The following is a 20,487-nucleotide window of genomic DNA, read 5'->3' on the forward strand; positions in this document are numbered from 1 at the left end:
TGGCTCGACAGCCCTGGAAGGGCCTTGGCCTATCTCCCAACTGACAGTCTCCCTCCCACAATTCTATCTAGAGATGTGGAGTTCTTCAACCGATAATAGGATGACATGGGGTCAGTATGTCGAACCCCCTGCCATTATAGATTTCCAAAACCGGATTAGCTCCCCTATTTCCTCATGATGGTGAGTTGCCACCAGTCCTATACACAGGTCGAATACCCAGAGACTGAACCCAGGTGGACTCAAACCCATGTCATCCCGCAGTCGGAGTCCAAAGCACAGCATCTTAGACCCTGTTTGCAGAGTATCATTTGAAAGCATACGGAAGATTCCTGTCTGATGATAACATGATCACTCCAGAGTTGTAATCTTCCACAACTGCTTCTTACAACCTACTGATGAGGATCGTTCTGCAAGAGAGGTAAACACAGACCTAAGACATTTCCATTTCCAATCCAATTCATTACCTCCTGTGTGTACTTAGCCTTAAATTACGCCACATATATTTCTTCTCCATTTTGTTTACCCTATTACTTCATGTAATCATAACTTCAGTTTACAAATTAGTGTTGTAATCTAAAGGTAAATTTTAGACCCGTGCAAAGTAGTAAACTTCCTTGCACTTACAGTAGTCTGTGATATCAGCATGAACTTTGATTTGTATGTAAAAATGCTGAGAATACCAAAATGCTGTACAACAGAAGGAACATTGATTTGTATCCACAAATCAAAGTAATAAGGTTAGATAAATGTGGATCAGAAAATAAAAATGCAGAAATAAAAAATAAAATTTATTAACAACAACTATCTCTGTAACAACCAGTTATGTATAACTGGAATGCCCGCCACAATGTTTCATTGACTTGGAAAAGTGTTTCCACCTTTGCAACTAATTCTTTCATGTCATGAGGGAAGAGCGGGTGGCAATCTGATAAGCTAGGTATTTTCTCACCTTTTGGCATTGCTATAGAACAAAAATAATTAAACATTTGGTGTTGCAAACGGATGCCTTCTGGAACACTGAGTTCTTTTACACTCACAGTGTTCCATACACCCACAAGTGATTCAACTTGTAATAACAGACTGGATTTTTTCACTACTTAATATATGAAATTGAGTCGTGGAGAAGCTCTGATCATAAAATATTAATTTATCTACAAGGGCACACTCGTAAGTAATTTGTTTATTGTAGACATGCTTATAAGCAGTGGTTACTAAATTTAAAGTTTTTCTGCTTTGAGGCATATACCATTTTTTATTTAAACAAAAAAAAAGATTTAGTCTCTACCTTGCACAATATGATATCCAGTCTAGAAATATATATTTCTTCTATGGTTTTGACTCAATCATCATGGAAGTCCGGAAAGGGGGGGGCAGTGGGGGGTGGCCCCTCCCCCTTTGCCCCCCCCAGGAAAAATTCCTGCGGACGTCCATGTCAATCATGTTCAGTTGTTTGATCATGACACCGTGGCTCAGGGGTTAGCGCTATCTTCAATTTGAAGTGACAAAATGGCTGTTTTATGAGTGGAGAAATAATATGGTGGCAAGTTCTAACATGATGCTGACAGAAGCAGCACCAGAATCCTCAATGTCAATTAACTTTAGTAAGGAGCTCTTAAGAATACAGTGACATGATTACTTTAATCTTAAAACTCGCAGTTTTTGAATATAGGTGAGGTACTCCTTTTCTAATAATTTTTATTAGTGCAACAGCCCTTTAAGCACAGAACAGCTTTTTCATTGGATGACATGGGGATCAATGAATTGAGTGCTAACCATTTTGCTATGCAAGAGTTCTCTAATATAGTTTGTTTTTATCAAATAATCAATCATATTTGCCACCATAAAAAAAATCGTATGCATCAGCTTTTCATTCCTTTGTGACCTGTTATAACTAAGTGAGGGAATATCTTCACATTTTGCACCATAAAGCAGTCCTTCCAGTTGTACATACGGTTCAATGGTAACAACGCACTACAACTGATTAAAAATCCTATCACACATTAATTTTGGTTAACACATCACTGCATCGTGCACTAACCTTTACCTGTGCAAATTTATCACCACGAGTCTCACCTATATTTACTATGGCTATAGGTTTGCCCAATTCTGCGGCTTGTAAAATTATTCTAAAGCCCGAGAAAACAAACATTGAAGACCCAACAATTAGCAGTGCATCACATTTTTCTATTTCTTTTCTGACTTTCTCTACTCTTTCCCTTGGCACATTGTCTCCAAAGAACACAATATTTGGCTTCAATATTCCTCCACATTGTTCACAATCAGGTACTGTAAATCCTTCCACTTGCTCCTGAAAATTAAATAGATATATTACAATATAACAAATGCATTTGTTAGTTTAGATTTCTTTATTTACTTGTCATTTTGATACCTGCACATGTGTCTCTTTCAAAAACAAACAAAAGATTAAACAATGTAAACTGTATCAGAAATTTAAATTACAATGAGAACTGAAATAACAATAACAGAAATCAATAAACAATAGGAGTTCTAAAAACAGTTGCATTATTAAATTCATTTTTTCATTATGTCCACACAATATTTTTTTTAAGGCTAAGGTTAAGAAAACCGTAATGGCATATTAATTATTCTGATATAATGATACACGAACAACAAAAACATGTACTGTACTTTTTATTTAAAAAGAAGGTAATGAATATATTCACGAAATAGAACTTGAAAGAAGAAAAATATAATTTTTTAGAACTTAATTTAACCTTCCGGCACTCGCGCTGTTGTAAAAAGTACAACAATGTATAATTTTTAAAAGTAAAGTGAGAAGGTTTGCTCACCAATGTATTCGTTTGTTGGTCCTTCCTCATAGTTACTACTAAATATGTTGTTTTATTAGTCACTTGTTTAGTTGCAACAGAAGAATGAAACAGTGATTGTGTCTCTGTTGTACTTTTTAAAACGCGCGAGTACTCTTGTGTTCCTTTTTCAATTCCATATTTTGTTTCACCTTTTTATTCTGTGATTACTTGTATTCATGATTGATAGAATTAGTGTAAAAAGCGTTAATAAATATTAAGAAAAACTACTTGATTGAAGAATTACAATTGTATGACTGAAAATAGTGAGTGTTGTAACAATACAACTCGCGAGTACTCATGTGACAGAAATAAGCACGAGTGCCGGAAGGTTAAAAATTCAGGAACCATTGATATTGGGTGACCTGTATTTGTCTACCTCTACACATATACATCCTACACTTGTGACAAAACATCGAAAAATAAAGAAGTTCTGACCACAAAAATTCACTTTCTATATGATAGGTTGGTGCATCAACCATGAGGTTATTGCATTTATCACACTATACCGGAATAAACCCTGTAAGTTGATGTTTCATTAATAATAAATAACTCAATGGGTATGAGCACCTTAACATGGAAGATATAAGTACTCTTTAGTAGCCATTGCTCAATGAAAAATCCTACGCTTATTCACTTTGGGGATAGGTGGGGGGATGCTTACATATCATCCCATCTCCTTTTCCTACACTTCAGGCACTGATAACAGCACATGAGCACAAAATTCAAATGAGATGGACATCATTATCATTTTACATCCCTTCCCCCCTCTCCGGTACTCTTCCCTCCTGCAATGAGATCACTATTTGTGAGGTAGTGTTGTACAGTTTGTATAATTTATTCTCTACTTTGAAACTATAAGCCGGCCACAAAGTTACACTCACTCTGTTATATAGGGCATCTAATAATATTCCTGACCTGGAGGAAATAACTGTTTGGTCATACAATTCTAATAGTCAGTTATTCATCAATAAATTCATCATGTCACATTTATACTCGTCAATGAAGTTAATACACAGATACAAAACTGGTATAAAATACAAAACAATAATATTACCAAAGTTTCTATGATGCTCAAAACAATACTTTTCATGCACAATAGCTATACTTTTGGTGATCCTCATTTTTAATTATGGCAACAGTGTTGCCTCGTGGTGAGGAGCAACACCGCTCAGTGAATGTTCGCTGTAGTACACATCGAAACAAAAGTTAGTGAGCCACCTTTACTGCTTATTGTGAAAGAGAAATCATGACAAATCGATTCTGTTAAGAAACACCAATTTGAAAAGCAATTAAGGGGAACCAGTAAAAGACTCATGAAGATTTGAGTACTCAGAATACTACTAACTTCTCATTCCAAATAAGCAAAACCATCCATTGCCTCCTCACAGCTTCAGGAACCACTCAAGACAAGAAAGCACAAACAGGTGCAATAAACCACTCGACACTCAGGAAAGGCTATTGACGGACTTTTTCCTGGACATTCCCTAGCCCCTTCCCAACACATTTGCAGCCAGCAGGCTGTTATATTAAGCTTCTAAACTGAAGAAAACCCAAGGAATGAATATGTTTCTGTAAGAGAAAGGGTAGAAAATGATAACACTACATTCCGTATGCTTGGTGCATATTGATTCTTCTCTCTTCAAATATTAAAGACTTTCCTTTCCGACAAAAACACTCTTATTTTGGGGTGGGGATAGGTTTGCCAACTTTACGGGATAATATTCCAGAAGATTTCTTTACAGCTTTCAACCATTTAGATTAAAATGTTCTGGAAAACTAATGTCCTAAATATCAGCTGTTACCTGTTTTCGGTATTGCTACTGTGACTGGAAAATTGAATCAATTTCTAAGTAAACATAACAAGTTCAATACGCAGATAAACAAATTCTTCTGAAGCCATAACACTACAACAAAATTCTTCAAATTGAAATACAATAAATGTCTTTATAGTCTCTACATTCCACTTCAAGCTTACTCCTTTTCTGTAACCAATTGAATGAACGTTTTCATGTGTCACTGAAGATTTTCATTTCTCAAGACTCGAACTGACCATGGCAACAATAAGAACACTGAAATGCACTTAATCTCACTATAACATACTATGAACAAAATCTATACAATAAAGCAAAACTAGGTGGAGGGAAACAAACAAGTCACTAGACTATGATGCAACAATGAATTTCTTTTTGTTTTCTGCAGTTGTGTGGTGCAACAATGTGTTTAAACTTTCTATTTCTCCCTCCTCCCACTTCTTTAAGCAATGACTCATTTTTCATGAGTCTTCCAATAATATCATGAACTCTATTCGTTTAGTTTGCAATCACAAATTTCTTCGCGTGGCAAATGCATACCAAAAGACAAACTTAAAAATAATGGAAATATTATAATACCAGATATCATCATTCCAGAAGATAAAGTTTGTCTTGGAGAGAGAGAGAGAGTTTCTGGGAGATGCCTGGCCATTCCGGGAGGGTTGGTAAGACTTGACAGTAATATCAAAAGCAAAAACCTGCAGCATCCCATAATGAGGCCATGTCCAAAAAAGGTGCAGGACCATACTTGAAGCGAACAATCTCGGAGAATGGTCTCGCAGTTCGGTCTTGAAGTCATGGACTGAAAGCAAAAGTCTCTCAAATTTGCACTTCAACTGCAATGCGAAATACAATCAGTATATAAAATTGAGGACATGTTGTTCTTCCCACGTTTTAATACAGTTGCAAAAAAGCCAGCTTTTTGGGGAGGGAAACCGGAAATTTTGGCTTTTTTGGCTTTTTACTAATTAGTTCCAGTGATCCTATCTGTGCATAAAGTGGACTTCAAACATTGAAAATTATACTGTATTACACTATTAGATTATATTTTTAAAATATGTATGCAAAACTACTCAAGTTATGCGAGTATCTATATATATATATTTAAAAACCTACTGAAATTTAACTTCTTAAGTGTGGATCGCGTATATATACGTCCTCTGCATTGTGCTGCTGTAGTGCGGAAGGCATATATATGCTTTATGTTTGTTTCAACTATATTCGATCATCTGTGGCGTATAAAGTCACACAGAAGTTTGGTGAGATAGTTATAGCTGTAGTAGAAACAAAAAATAGTAGCAAGGGAGGAAAAAGACGAAAAAGTAGAAGATGAAAAGACACTAGGAAGAAAAATTCTACATGAACTTGAATTACATGCCAACCAGTGGAGGCGATTGGGGTCCAAAACCAAGGAAGGGGGGGGGGGGGGGGGGTGAAGTTCCAAAACGTAAAGACAGTATATTTCCCTTTGTAGATACGATTTAGCATAGTGCGGGGGCAAAAGTGGCAAAAAGTGGGTGAAGGGGGCACCCCTAACATGTTGTGTATTACTGTATGTTGGTATTCTTGTATAAGTATTTGTGTATTATTGTATAAGTATTTGAGTATTATTGTATTTGTGTATCATTGAATTATTTACATTTGTTGTGAAATATGAAAGCCTTTGTATAGATAAAAACTTTATATTTATGCAAATATTGGTGTGTTATTTCAAAAAATTTTGTTTAATTGAATTTAACGAAAAACCTACATTTTCCAATAGTGACTTGTTCAACAAATTCCACACTTAAGGGATAAAAGATATCATTTGGGAGAGATTATCCATTCAAAAAAGCCATATGTTTGCAAACTGCTTACGTCTAGCTATGAATTTTACATCAAAAGTTGTACTTTAAATTTAGATATGGGGATTTTTTTACAGTAGAAAGATAAATATAAGTTGTGAAACAAGAAAAATGCAGTCAAGTAATGTACCAGAGTGGCTACTCTAGGACTCTGATAAAATTCAAGTATAATTCCCAGTTTTCAAGACAAACTTTACAAAACTTCAAGGGTACAAGCATATGAGTCATTCCATGCGAAATCAACACAGCCTTTGACCTGACCATCTCCGATTTTCATGAAATTTGGGGAGTTGAAACTATGCATGGAACTTAGTAAATATGAAAATTTTTAGTCTCATGCATCTTGTAATTGTTAAATTATTCAAGGTCAAAGTTCGCATAAACTGCCCTTTTTGAGCCCGCTTAGCTATACTAAATGTGCTGTAACTCCGCCCATATTTCGCCTAGAAAGCTCAAATAAAGTTTATTGTACAGGGAATTGAACAAGCTTTCCAATGATATATTACAAGTCTACATTTGGGTAGAAATATAATTTTGTCAAGTGACCTTGACCTTTGACCTTGAATATCTCAAAACATGTCATCTCCAAAAATAGTGAAAAAAATATATTTGGTCCCTCTTGCCATACTCTAAAACATATGAAAAAATCATTCTGGGACTGCAATGGGATCAGAAGATACAAAATAATATGTGTATCTATGTGACTGATAAAAGCCACATTTTGTTAATTTTTGTCAATCTGAGCAATGAATTGGTGTAATTTTGTTGTTAATTATATTGAAAGAGACGAAAATAATATCATTCCAATATATACTAAACAATGATGGTCGTAATTAAGGTCACTCAATGTGATCTTCGATAATATCTCATTGCTCTTATGGTCAATTCCAATAACTTATAAATTTTAACTACTCAAATAGCACACATTCCTATTTCGACTAATTACAGTAAGCTTGCCATGCCAACAAGCCAATCACAGGCATTCTTATTTTGACCAATCGCAGCGAGCTAACAATGTCACTAAGCCAATCGCAGATATTTTTATTTTCACCAATTACAAGAAAGCCAATCGCAGGAATTCCTAACTTATCACATATTACCTGTCAGTGAATAAGTAGATAGGGTTCCAGAAATAGTATTTTTAAGTTACACAGGACACAGCAGTTAAGCTGTTAGTGAGAAAACAAACCCAGAAAATGGATTTTGAGAAGCTGCTATACTGTTGTAATCCTTTCCGGGAAGATGACCACAAAAGATACAAGAAATATTTACGTAATGTGCAAGTGTGGATGGTTCGTATAGCCAATGGTATAAGAATGGAGCAAAAGATATGCGACAAATGTCGAAAGAAACTCTCACAGATGAAAGGGCCATTGTCATCTTCAAGTACATCCAAGGATGCAGGAAGCACAGAATTGCAGGACCCTTCTAGTCCACTGTCATCAGAGACGTATGAGACTTATGTAGCCTCAAGTGTTGCTTTAGATTCATTAAATGCAAGTCTTACATTTCTCGGTGAGTCGCCAGTAAAAAGGAAGAAATTGCAAGGAAAACAATATCCAAAGGAAAAGTTTAAGAGAGTTACTCAGGTACTGACAAATACGTACGTATCCAATGTGGAAAGAAATGAAAGTTGTGAAAGAAATGTGGAATCCGAAATCGTGAATCAACTGAGAGAGAAATTCAATAGCAGTGTTACAAACAGTGAAAAGATTGAGATATTGACAGTTCTACCAAAAAGCTGGAGCATTCGACAGGTTGAAAACGAATTCAAAGCTTCAAGCTATTTAGTAAGGAAGGCGAAACAGTTAGTAAAAGAATGTGGTATACTAGAAACCCCTAATCCTAGTCCTGGACGACTCCTAAGTGAAAATATTGTACTCGAGGTGACAGCATTCTATAACAGTGATGACATAAGCCGATGTTTGCCTGGAAAGAAAGATTTTGTGTCCATGAAGGAAAATGGAACCAGGGTTCACAAGCAGAAGCATTTGGTTTTAGGAAATCTGAAAGAAGTGCATCGAGCATTTAAAGATGAGAATCCGGAACTGAAAATAGGTCTGTCTAAATTTTGTCAATTACGACCCAAGAACTGTATTCTGGCTGGTGCAAGTGGTACCCATAGTGTATGTATTTGCACTATACACCAAAACGTGAAGATAATGTTGCAGGATTCGAGAATAAGACAGTTGACACGGGATGCACAGTGGCCACTAAACATGTATAAACAGTGTCTTGCGCAAATAATATGTAATCCTGCACAGCCAAAATGCTACCTGTCATCATGTGAGAGCTGCCCTGGTACATCTCATTTAATAGAATATATAGTGTACTGCGCACCTTTATTTTGTTATTATTAGTAGATTATGCTATTGATTTTTCGTATTTTCTTTCCATTGGCAAGCCCATCATTTTTTTTTCTCTTCGTTTTTCTTAGTCGACCGTTTCTTTTTTTTTTCTTTGTCGACCCAGAAGACAGAGAGGCCGTACGGCTACCCCAACTCCTACATTCCAGCGACACCCCAGAATCCAGTATCACCAAACCCCCATAAAATTAACTAAACTTTACATTGTCATAATTTTGTTCAAATAATTAATAATCGGATCCTCTATCCAGTGCATAGGCGTGATGAGTTGTTATACATGGAATAATAGAGTGCAAAAGCTTCAACATAGATTTTATACAGGAACAGTTAGGGGTAAATAAGGACACGAGTTGGCAGTTGTGTGTGTGGTGAAAAGAGGGGTCTCCAAGAAGTAACTTTTTCCTTCTTCTTTTTGTGCAACATGTTAATTGGAACCATGAAAGACGGGTGACCATTGGTCCAAGGGAGGACAGAGGAGCCAAAGGGCGATAAAACTGACGAACTGATTGGCTATCTCTTCCCCTTCTTTAAGAAAATTGTGCTGGAAGAGAAAAACGTGCGTTTTTCCAGAGAGTGTGTTTTTAGATCTGACGAGAGGAGGATTGTGAAATTGTGTTAAGTGAGGGAAGGAGAAGAACTTTCGTTGTCCTTTGTGTCATGTGGTGAAGTGGATAAAACACAAGTTCAGTGGATGGGAGGACTCATCTTCCATTGAGTTGTGCTACGCCGAGGGGAGATAGCTGATCCAGACAAGTAAGTGAAGCCCGACTGCAGTAGTGCCAGTGGCATTTCTTACTATCGCCCCGCGTCTACTGGACCCTCACGGACTGAGAAAATGTGAAGTTAAGCGTGTGGACCTAAAATTTATCTAGTTGAATCTGGAACGTGCACGAACTGAACTCAAAATTTCAAATAGCTATTTCCTTTTTTTAATTTTTTTTTTCTTTGGCCAATGGGATTTTATTTTTATGTAAACAAAAATGGGTGGGAGAGTTGTACCTATTGATTTTGTTTATTTAATTCTAGAATAGATTGTAGTATAAATTCACAGCTATTTATTTTTATTCTTTTTTACCAACAATAGTAATAGTGAATGGCAGCTACCCTTTCCCAGTGCCTGGTCGGAGTGGCAGCGGAGAAGAATGAACCCTGGGAGTCTCATGCTCTGAATATTCTTAACCCTTCGCTACCGCTCTGCCCAGCACAATAGCTCAATTGTTTGAAGTAAACGGAATTGATGAAATAACATACCACATGTGGACATCTACAGACAGGACAACTCTCCACTCAGTTATCTCTCCTGTACAAGACTTTTTGGAAATTCTTGAAGAAAAATTGCAACAGCTCCTGCCTCATTCTTTCATTGCAACCCAGCAGTCTCGCTTCCTAAGGGATTTGAAGGAGAAGGTTTGCGACAATGAATACATTATTTTGTGTGATTTTGCAGAGAATTATGCATTTGTTCTTCAAGGTTGAAATACAGGGGTTCCATTCGTACAATGCACTGGCCACTACTCATCCTTTTCTTGCTTATTACAGAAATTTTAAAAATCCGTGCATTAGATCACATTTCTTTTGTTATAATATCAGAATGCCTTCAGCATGATACTGTCAGTGTGCATCTTTTCCAGTGCCATTTGATAAAGTTTCTTATATCCCACTTCAATAGAACACCTAAGCATATTTATTACTTTTCTGATGGTTCTGCAGCCCAGTATAAGAACCGGAAGAATTTTGTTAACATATGTTACCATTATACTGATTTCAGTGTCTCGGCAGAGTGGCATTTCTTTGCCACATCACACGGCAAAGGACCATGTGACGGTATCGCTGGTACTGTCAAGAGACTTGCTGCCCGTGCAAGTTTGCAGTCTTCATACAACTCTCAGATCATGACACCAATACAGCTATTTGAATGGTGTTCACAAAATATTACATTGTGTTATTTTCATTTCACCACTAATATGGAATACGGTGAACAGGCTTCCTTCCTTCAACAGCGATTTGAAAAGATTCGTACAATTGCAGGTACACAAAAGATACACTGTGTTGTGCCAGATAGCCACACTACTATTCATGTAAAAGTCTTCTCACATTCTGTTGACATGAAACAGGAATCACTGACGAGAAAGCGACATGAATCAGAGCCCACTGATATTACTGGGTTAAGCTGGAAAAGCTTTCTCCATCCTCATGGGCCATCCACTTCGTTTACATATCCTGAGAAACCTGACATATTTGTTGTGGACAAGATAGCCATCCTTACAAAGGTTGATGTCAGAGCGCCAACAAGAAGAACTTACGTTATGTCGCCACAAGAAATACGAAGGGTCGAATATCTTGTGCGTCAGTATTGATGTTGGTGTAAGTTCTGTGTGCATTCTCTTATTTTTTTCAGTTAGTTTGAACTTGAAGTTATTGTTCATACCTTCTGCAGTTTGAAGGTTCATTTTAAATGAAATATGTTTCTTGAACTTTGATATTCTGGGGATTCATACCAACTGTATTTTTGGTATGTTTTGTAATGTATTTTTATATTATTTATGGTCAAACGTCCAGTTATGTTACTGAAATAGTTATAGTCAAAGTGTGTTGTTTAATTTACTTCTCATTCTAGTTGGTTGTCCATTGTAATCTCTAATCACTTTCAACTCATTTTAATCCTTTAGTAAATACCTCAATATATAAGTTGCTGCCTTATGCACAAAACATCTTAATTTTTCTATTTGTTACCTTCGAATCCTTGCATAATAGTGTAATCGGCCCTGAATACCACAGTGCTCCTGTCAAATGGTGTCTTACTTCTTACCTTCCTTGGCTTGCAGGATATGTTGGTCTTTCCAAAAATTCGGGCCACATTCTACAATGTAATTAGACACATAGCTACACATATTATTTTGTATCTTCTGATCCCATTGCAGTCCCAAAATGATTTTTTCATATGTTTTAGAGTATGGCATGAGGAACCAAATATATTTTTTTCACGAATTTTGGTGATGACATGTTTTGAGACATTCAAGGTCAAAGGTCACGTGGCAAAATTACATTTTTATCGATAGGTGGGCTTGTTATATATCACTGGAAAGCTTGTTCAATTCCCTGTACAATAAGCTTTATTTGAGCTTCTTAGGTGAAATAGTGGCGGAGGTACAGCACATTCAGTACAGCTAAGCGGGCTCAAAAAGGGCAATTTACGCGAACTTTGACGTTGAATAATTTAACAATTACAAGACGCACGAGACAAAAATTTTTCATAGTTACTAAGTTCCATGCATAGTTTCAACTCCCCAAATTTCAAGAAAATCGGAGATGGTCAGGTTGGAAATTGCACATATCTGTGTTGATTTGGCATGGAATGACTCATATGTCTTATCTATTTCAACCTTACGTATTACCGCCTCTCTATATCCACACAAATATATTAACAATACAAATAGTCCACGTGATTCAAACTTATCCAAAAATTTTAATTCAATTAAATTAAATGGTATATATACATTAAAAATAATTTAAGGTGCAGAATTTACATTTGTTATTTCACATACTCAGACTTGAAATACATCTACAAACACAAGTCACAAACGTTACGGGATAAATAATAATCTCCAAAAATTTGTTTTGAATGAGAATTTCAAACTCAATTACGTAATAAACTTCAAGATATTTGCAATAATCTTCCATTTGTCGGAAAGATTGTTCTCGAAAGGACACTAACAAAGCAAAGAGATTGAGATAATTCTGTTCTATTTTCCATGCATATATCTTTCTTTTTCCTTCCTCAATAAAAATAAAAGCTAAACTGTAAAAACTTGCCTCAGGGCATTTATAAATATGTATAAATTGAATGGGGTTTGGATTTATAAAAGTTGCAATTTTTCACGTCTATCGAGAAAAATTGAAGCAGAATTCACACATAATTCCCGGAGCCAATAATTCACACAGAATTTCCGGAATTCCCGGTGAGTAGCCAGCCTGTGTATTTTCACTGATTTGAAACACTTTGGGGGAAAAGCCAAAAAAATCACAGCCAAAAAAGCCACGCAAAAAACTCTTTTTTTTAAAAAATATGGATTTCTTACGACTACTTCCAACTCTACGTTTTAAGCAGTAGTTTTTCATCATAGAAATCACATAGCATTTTAAAATGTTCTCATACATACATTTCCACACATTAGAAGAACTTCAACCAACAACTTGCTGAATTTCTACCTACGTGACATCAAAGAAATAAACAACGAATCCATGAGTCAAGTACTCAAGCTTGCAAGAATGGATGCTCTGTACTGTGTGCTCTTTTGCATGTTTAATTGGCACTTTTGAAGTGCACTAGGTTATGTCTCTTCTGGCAAGACCATAATTCAAGTCTTGTACCTTTCGGAAACAGCATGAACTCTTTAAGTTGGGATCACCTACTAGGTACATGAACAACAAAATTACTTGAAATTAATACTTGAACTGATAACAATCAACTTACCTGGGACAAATCGACATCGCCATCCGGTCTTATCATTGTGGCACCGAGTTTCATAAGAGGGTTCATCTGCGACAGGATGTCTTGAAACTCGTGCCTCTGCACCAGAAACTCGCAGTTCAAGCACACTACATCATGCGTACTGCCATGTAGCTCAACTACATTCCTACTTCCAGCTTTTTGATGCAATCTATCAACATTCTGTGTCACTAAGCATTGCAATCTCCCTTTAGCTTCCCAATCACTTAACACCCTGTGAGCTGGATTGGGCTGGAACGAAGAGAACCTCGGCCAGCCCACGAAGTTTCTAGCCCAATATCTTTTCCTAATGCTGGAACTTTTTATAAAATTCTGGTACTGGACCGGTCTCGTAGAGCTCCGTGCATAAAGACCAACTCCTTCTGATCTGTAGTCTGGAATGCCACTTTCTGTTGATATTCCAGCTCCAGTAACGACAAGCAGGTTAGAGGATAATGATATGAAGTCGCACAGGGCTTCCATTTCAGTAACCTTAGGTGGTGTGTGTACTGGTACAAAGTTCATGGTCCCATAATATCTTGGCTTCAAGTGGATGCAGTGTGGGTCTATAGTTTTCCATCTCATCCAATTCCTCATGGATTATCGTCTGGTCAAAATTAGTGCAATTATATGGTTGGCCTGAAATATGAGAAGATATCTGTAAATATGTAAAGAAACAATGTGCAACATTATTGGATAAGGTGGGGTGAGTGGTTCATCAAAAAAGCACATGATTTGACTTGATATAAGTATGGTGACAAGATTTTCAAAATAACAAAATGGGACATTTTTCATATTTTCCTGAATGAAAAACATGATGGCAAAATGTAAACAGTTCCAAATGGTCTTGTGTACTGAAAAAAATACATATAATTTTAATTCCAATGTCTACAATGTTTACCGTGAGGAATCTAAACAGTCAGGTACTTGATGATTACATAAGATCAGCTTACTTTGCTTTCATTCAAAGTACTATTTCATATGGAATTTTACTTTGGGGGAACTGCAGTTATGTACAAGAAATTTTAATACTGCAGAAAAAAGCCATGATAATAATTACCAACTCACACAAATTAGTTTGGTAACACTTTACTATACCGGAGACGGATTTCTTCAAATTTACAGGAGAAAGTACTTACGCAAATCATTTTCTGTAGCATTGTTGATGTTCGGGAATGTAGTTTTGATCCATTTTAATGCGAATGCATGTGGTTTTCTTCGAAAATCTATTTCCGACGCACTATTGCTGCTGCTACATGACGTGTCGAGGATACGTCGTGAAGTTGTTGCCGGGTGTGGAAGATGCCGTGGAATTTTTAATTCCGATGTTGTCCGTATATGCTAAATTGAACGAAAGGAGTGCTAATGGAACCTAGCCTAACCTAGTACGCATACCTCGACCCCGTGATGGTTCGTGGGGCTATCGTATGTAAGAAATAGACATTATTTTCTTTAGAAATCCATTATTTCTCCTAAAGAAAAGTTCTGCAATGCAGAATAGTACGTTAGCAATGTAAAAAATTGCGAAATAAATCATTGATAGGTGTCTCCGGTATAGTAAAGTAGTACCATTAGTTCATTGTAAGCCACTGTTCATTAAGTTAAAATTTATGACTGTGATAAATATATATATTTACACTGTGCTGTTGTATGTAAACAAAAATTTGCCACAACTACAAAGTAGACAAGATGTACATTCTACTACAGGAAACAGCAGGCATATAAATACCACAGACTCTCAAAATCCCTGAATAGTTATGAAGCTCTAGGATTAAGACTATTTAATAAGCTACCTCTTGATGTGACAAATATGCCTATGAATGTATTTAAACATAAACTGTATGCCTGGTTAGTTGCTACACCATTGTACTCAACTCAAGAATTTCTTTAAATTAAAAATATTGTATTTTAGTGCAACTTAAACATAAAAGGGGTTATAATTTTATATTATTTTAGGTATAATTACAGAATACCGGGAGTATCTCAGATTGCTTTCAAACTTGGTATACTCACTAATTTTGACCTCAAAATCACGAATCTGCAGTTAAAAATTGGCGGTCACGTCTAGAAAATATGAAATACTGTGCACATGATTATCAATACTAATAGTTGCCATGTTTGATGATGTGAACAAGTAAAGTTCGCTATCAGTTCCATAGAGCGTTGCTTTACATGTGACAATATGGCATCTTCAGTAAATTTGGAAAACATACTTGCTGCACGAACCATTCACGTAAGGTTAGGTTAGGCAAGCATAGTTAAGTTAAAATTCAGGATATTCATAAAGATAGTTTCTGAACGCTAATCATTGCAAAAAATTGTTGTTTCCTTCATAAATCACCAGTGTTTACTTCGTTCACGGACCCCCTTATTTCTACTTATTTCGCATTTTCTAAAAGTGACCGTCAATTTTTAACTGCAGATTCGTGATTAGGACGCCAAAATCAGTGAGTATGCCAAATTTGAAAGCAATCGGAGATACTCCAGGTATTCTGTAATTGCTCCTTATTTTATAATATATTTCACATGTATAACTCTTGACGTTGTCTATTGCTGTACAAGCTTAATGACAATTAAATATTATTATTATTATTACTATTAAAAGAATGAACATAAAAAATACCTGACATAAAACTCCCTTATTTTGACTAAAGTGCTTTTTCCCAAACACCCTAGATTTGTGAATATGGAAATAAAAAAATGTGGACAAAAATTAGTGATTTTGTAAATGATTCAGAAATGTAAAAATTCTGAAGATTGACACCTTGACAAGGTTCGTTGGTTGATTTGTTGTTTTAAGTCAATTTTATGCACAGATAGGCTAATCAGGACTGGACCTACAATTTAAAGTGGGATCCGGAACACTGTGCCTCTACCGGGTATACCTTGACATGGAAAGGACATAAAATACATGGAACTGTAATTTAGGAAACGGGGCATAAAACTGATAGCAATATGTAATTCTTAAACTAATGAATGAAGAGCAATGTGTGGGTCCAAGTAAAGTAATTCCTCTTGCACAGAGAAAATCAATTTCATGACAGTATAGCAGAAGGAATTGAGAAACAAATTTTCTGCCAACAGGGTGACGTTATGGAAAGTCAAAGTTATTGAAAATACTTTGGATAAAGGAAAGTATACCAAATCTAAAATGGAAATGTTGAGGTAACACTTTACTATACCAGAGACAGATTTCTTCAAATTTACAGGAGAAAGTACTTACGCAAATCATTTTCTGTAGCATTGTTGATGTTCGGGAATGTAGTTTTGATCCATTTTAATGCGAATGCATGTGGTTTTCTACGAAAATCTATATCCGATGCGCTATTGCTGCTGCCGCCATTTGCTTTCTGCACGACAGACGAAAGGAGTGCTAATGGAACCTAACCTAACCAGTAGACATACCTCGTCCCCATGATGGTTCGTGGGGCTATCGTGAATTTTTGGGCTAATGTCAATGGTTTTTGGGGTTACCCGTGGATGGTTTGTGGGAAATAAGGAACAACAGTAAGTACTCGTTAATGTAAGAAATAGACATTATTTTCGTTATAAATTCATTATTTCACCTAAAGAAATGTTCCGCAATGCAGAATAGTACGTTAGCAATGTAAAAAATTGCGAAATGAATCATTGATAGGTGTCTCCGGTATAGTAAAGTAGTACAAATGTTGATGATAAAAGAAAAATGTGGATTATATTGCCCAGAGCAAGGAAAAGTAACCTGGAATAGTTTCATAAGGAGGAAGTTAAAAACAAAACAAGTGTGGTATATACTGTCCATGCAACGGTCAGAAAAAAAAATCCTGGAAGTTTCACAAATATATTTTTTGTGTTAAAGAGATAGGTAAAAGTCACAATAAAAATAGTTGTAATGTGGTGAATCATAGAGCAAAAGGTAGCAGAACATCAACAACCCTGAAAGTTTTGCATCAAAATATAAAGGGCAGAATGTAGAAAAAATACCTGAACTTTATCTAGTAAAAAAGTTAACACATATTAAGACATAGCTTCAAGATATACTCAAACCTTAACATGGGAAGGGGGAGGTGGGTGTGCATATGTTGCAAAAAATACATAATTAAAAGTAGTAACATAGATGAATGTTTGGTACTATTATCGTATGGGCAAAACACTTCCGAATCATATATTTCGGACTTCTTTACATTGCTAACGTGTTGCGGAACATTTCTTAAGGCGAAATAATGCATTTCTAACTAAGATAATGTTTATTTTCTCTATTTACGAGTACTTACTGTTACTTGTTGCATCGTCTTAACACACGGAACATTGCACTCTCATGCAAAAAGCAAATGGCGTGAGGAGAAACAGCATGTCGGACAGAGATTTTCGCAGAAAACAACACGCATTCACATTAAAATGGATCAAATCTACATTCAGGAACTTCCAAAACGCTCAAGAAAATGATTTCCGTAAGTACTTTCTCCTGTAAATTTGAAGGAAATTTCAATGAATCCGTTTTGCCCATACGATAATGTTACCCAGTTGAGTATTGCGGAACATAGTTCGGTATAATTTAACAATACAGGGAATTTCTCCAATTTGTTTGAATTTTCGGTTACTTACTAATTTGGGTCTCCTAATCACGAATCTGCACTTAAAATTTGGCGCTCACGTATAAATTTGGCGCTTATTTCGGGGCAGGTGAATCCGGCCACTTTCTAACATGCCCTTAACAGGGAGTCTATAGATATAGGCGGGAAGCCGGAGCGGAGCGGAGGCGGGGCCGCGATAGCGGTTGGGGGTGGTAGGTCGATTACCCCAGGGGCGGAGCCCGGAACCGGCGGGAAATTCGGAAATCGAGGGTGTGGAAATAAGAACTTAATTTCGATTATTTTGCTATTTCCACGTGTGAGCGCCAAATTTTGACTGCAGATTCGTGATTAGGGGGTCAAAATTAGTGAGTATGCCGAATTTCAAACAAAATGGAGAAATTCCCTGTATTGTAAAATCGCTCCCATAGTTCAAGGTGCCATTATGCTTTTTACATGAAAAAAAAAATTCAGAGTAATTTCTTTGACTCATTTTTTCGCTTCCATAACACAGAATATGGTGGGCAAATCTTGACTACCGTAGTGGGCATGCAGTGTAGTAGCCCCACGAACCATTTCCGATAACGTTAGGTTAGGTTTGGTTACATTAGGCAAGCATATTAAAAAAGGGGGGATTTGAAACACTGACAGGGGCTTACGTCATCAAACGTATGCAGCATCCGGTTGTCGTATGGCAAGCAAATGAAAGTAATGGCAATTGTGCGTCGGTGAGATATTTATCTTGAAAAATACATGATTTCCCAGTTAAATATACTCCACGATGAAAGAAAATACCTCGACAAATCAGCTGACGATACTGCATATCAGCTGACGACAGACAACGTGAGTCAAGATTTGCCCGCCGAATTAGCAACGACCAATAAATGATTATAATGTTAAAAATAACGCTTTTTTCATGGAAAAAAGTGATTCCCAGCTTGAAAAATGTTCCGGTATGCATATGAGGTAAGTAGCAATGATATTTATTTGAAAATAAACGAGTTTAATGTGTCTCCGGCTTATACTACTGTTACCAATATGTCAAAATCCATTGAACGGTATGCATAAAGTTCAGGTGTACACTTCGAAACAGTGGCTATAATCAGTTTACGGCTTCATTTCTTGGTTGATAACACCTAGCAAGGTCTGAGACTAACTGTAAATCAGTCTATGGCTCTATTTTTTGACTGGTAAGGTTTGATACAAATAAAGATTTTTTTCCAGGCTCTTTTTCTCATCCCTATAATGAATTTTAAAATACAATACAACTGAAAGCAAATCTGTCTACAACCGGTACAACCCATGTCTATGGGTACAACCTTTCAGGCCTACCCTATTTTGACGCCTCCAGAAGAACTCAACATGAGAGACCTGAGAGACCTTTGCTGTCACTTGCTTCCGAGATGTTGAGAGGCAGCAGTAACAGCTATCGCAGGAGTTGTTGTTGTTGCTGTATATTGGCTCATATCACCTATCCTTTGCGGTTTCTAGCCATCGGCACTGCTTTATTTGATCCTACTTCTTCGTGTCTTCTTCCTCGTTGTTCCACTTTCACGATATACTGCACACTTTGGACATCCTTGTTGTTTTTGTTTACAGAAATGTTGTGTTTTCGTGCGAAGCTATACATCGTCCACACGATGGAACGCAACATCACAACTTCAAAGTAGGCTTGTTGGTTGTTGCTACACAGCAACAAAATTCAATTCCATCATTGGTGATTTCTGGATACATCAAGTAATGGAAATGCTTCACTTAGGAGCAATTCCACATAAATGCAAATGCTTATTGCATTATTCTAGTTTCAGTAGAATTGTCTCTCTTCAGTTACGTCCAAAATCTAGCATAATGAAACATACTTTACGTTAAAAAGAAAAAACTAATCCTCCTTCAAACCAAACCAAAGTAATGCTTACCCAAAATCATCCATAAAGAAAGAATGAACAACATGATCATCTGTACGAGTAGTTTAGTTTGTTTTTGATTGTAGGCGAGAGTACAAGTGTTTTTTAAACGTAAGCAGAGATATATATTTGTTTATGCAATATAATATTGTTTTGTTTTATAATTGCATAATTAATCACCAGATCTGTGTTAAATTTCAAATTATGTATTGCTGAAATCATTGTTTACAAAAGTAAAGGCACGTAGAAATCACAATTGCGTCATGAACTCTACTCTTTTTATAAATGGGATAATTTATGTTATATGCATAAGTTACACCATATTTCTCATAATACGCCTCATTTTTCTTTATGTACTGTCATTACTTAGTTCCAGAACTTCGATCCAAGACTTTCACTCTCCTACATCCTTTGATTTATCAACTGGATATTCCATTATATCAGTGGCATCGCGTGATTGTATGAAAGGTGTAACACTTCCTTAGATAAACCGGACCTGAATATTGGATAAAGAAAACCCAAAGATATTTTAACTAAATAGAATCTATTTGAATCTAAGTCATGTATGGGCATACTCAATTTCAAACACAAAAGGAACACACTCTATGTTAACAATAATAGCATATGTATTACTTAATGAAAATTCTCGTTTATACTGTAACTCCTCAATCACGTCGTCGTAGAATCTGGAG

General features: G+C 36.2%; 2 protein-coding genes across 7 annotated transcripts in view; one reads left to right on the forward strand and one right to left on the reverse strand.

Moving 5' to 3' along the window:
• Positions 1 to 826: 826 nt before the first annotated feature.
• Positions 827 to 19,316, reverse strand: Sirt4 (Sirtuin 4). Of its 6 annotated transcripts, XM_083128540.1 has the most exons (4): positions 19,049 to 19,058; positions 15,965 to 16,013; positions 13,327 to 13,980; positions 827 to 2,308 (listed from the first exon to the last, which is right to left on the reverse strand). In XM_083128540.1, the coding sequence occupies exons 3-4, from the start codon at positions 13,936 to 13,938 to the stop codon at positions 1,994 to 1,996; spliced, it is 927 nt and encodes a 308-aa protein (XP_082984666.1). In that variant the 5' UTR covers positions 13,939 to 13,980; positions 15,965 to 16,013; positions 19,049 to 19,058; the 3' UTR covers positions 827 to 1,993. The 6 variants fall into 6 exon arrangements, with proteins under 6 accessions (XP_082984666.1, XP_082984668.1, XP_082984669.1 ...); XM_083128542.1 differs by lacking the exons at positions 15,965 to 16,013; positions 19,049 to 19,058 and adding an exon at positions 19,224 to 19,316; XM_083128543.1 differs by lacking the exons at positions 15,965 to 16,013; positions 19,049 to 19,058 and adding an exon at positions 19,211 to 19,229.
• Positions 19,317 to 19,802: 486 nt separating this feature from the next.
• The window catches only part of Vps37B (vacuolar protein sorting 37B), a 32,120-nt gene continuing 31,435 nt past the window's right edge, over positions 19,803 to 20,487 (forward strand). The window contains exon 1 of the mRNA XM_083129190.1: positions 19,803 to 19,906. The gene's annotated coding sequence lies outside the window, so the exon portion shown is untranslated. The remainder of the gene's footprint in view (positions 19,907 to 20,487) is intronic.

This window comes from Lepisma saccharinum, chromosome 9 (assembly GCF_977018435.1).
Source record: "Lepisma saccharinum chromosome 9, izLepSacc3.1, whole genome shotgun sequence".
Taxonomy (NCBI): Eukaryota; Metazoa; Arthropoda; class Insecta; order Zygentoma; family Lepismatidae; genus Lepisma; species Lepisma saccharinum.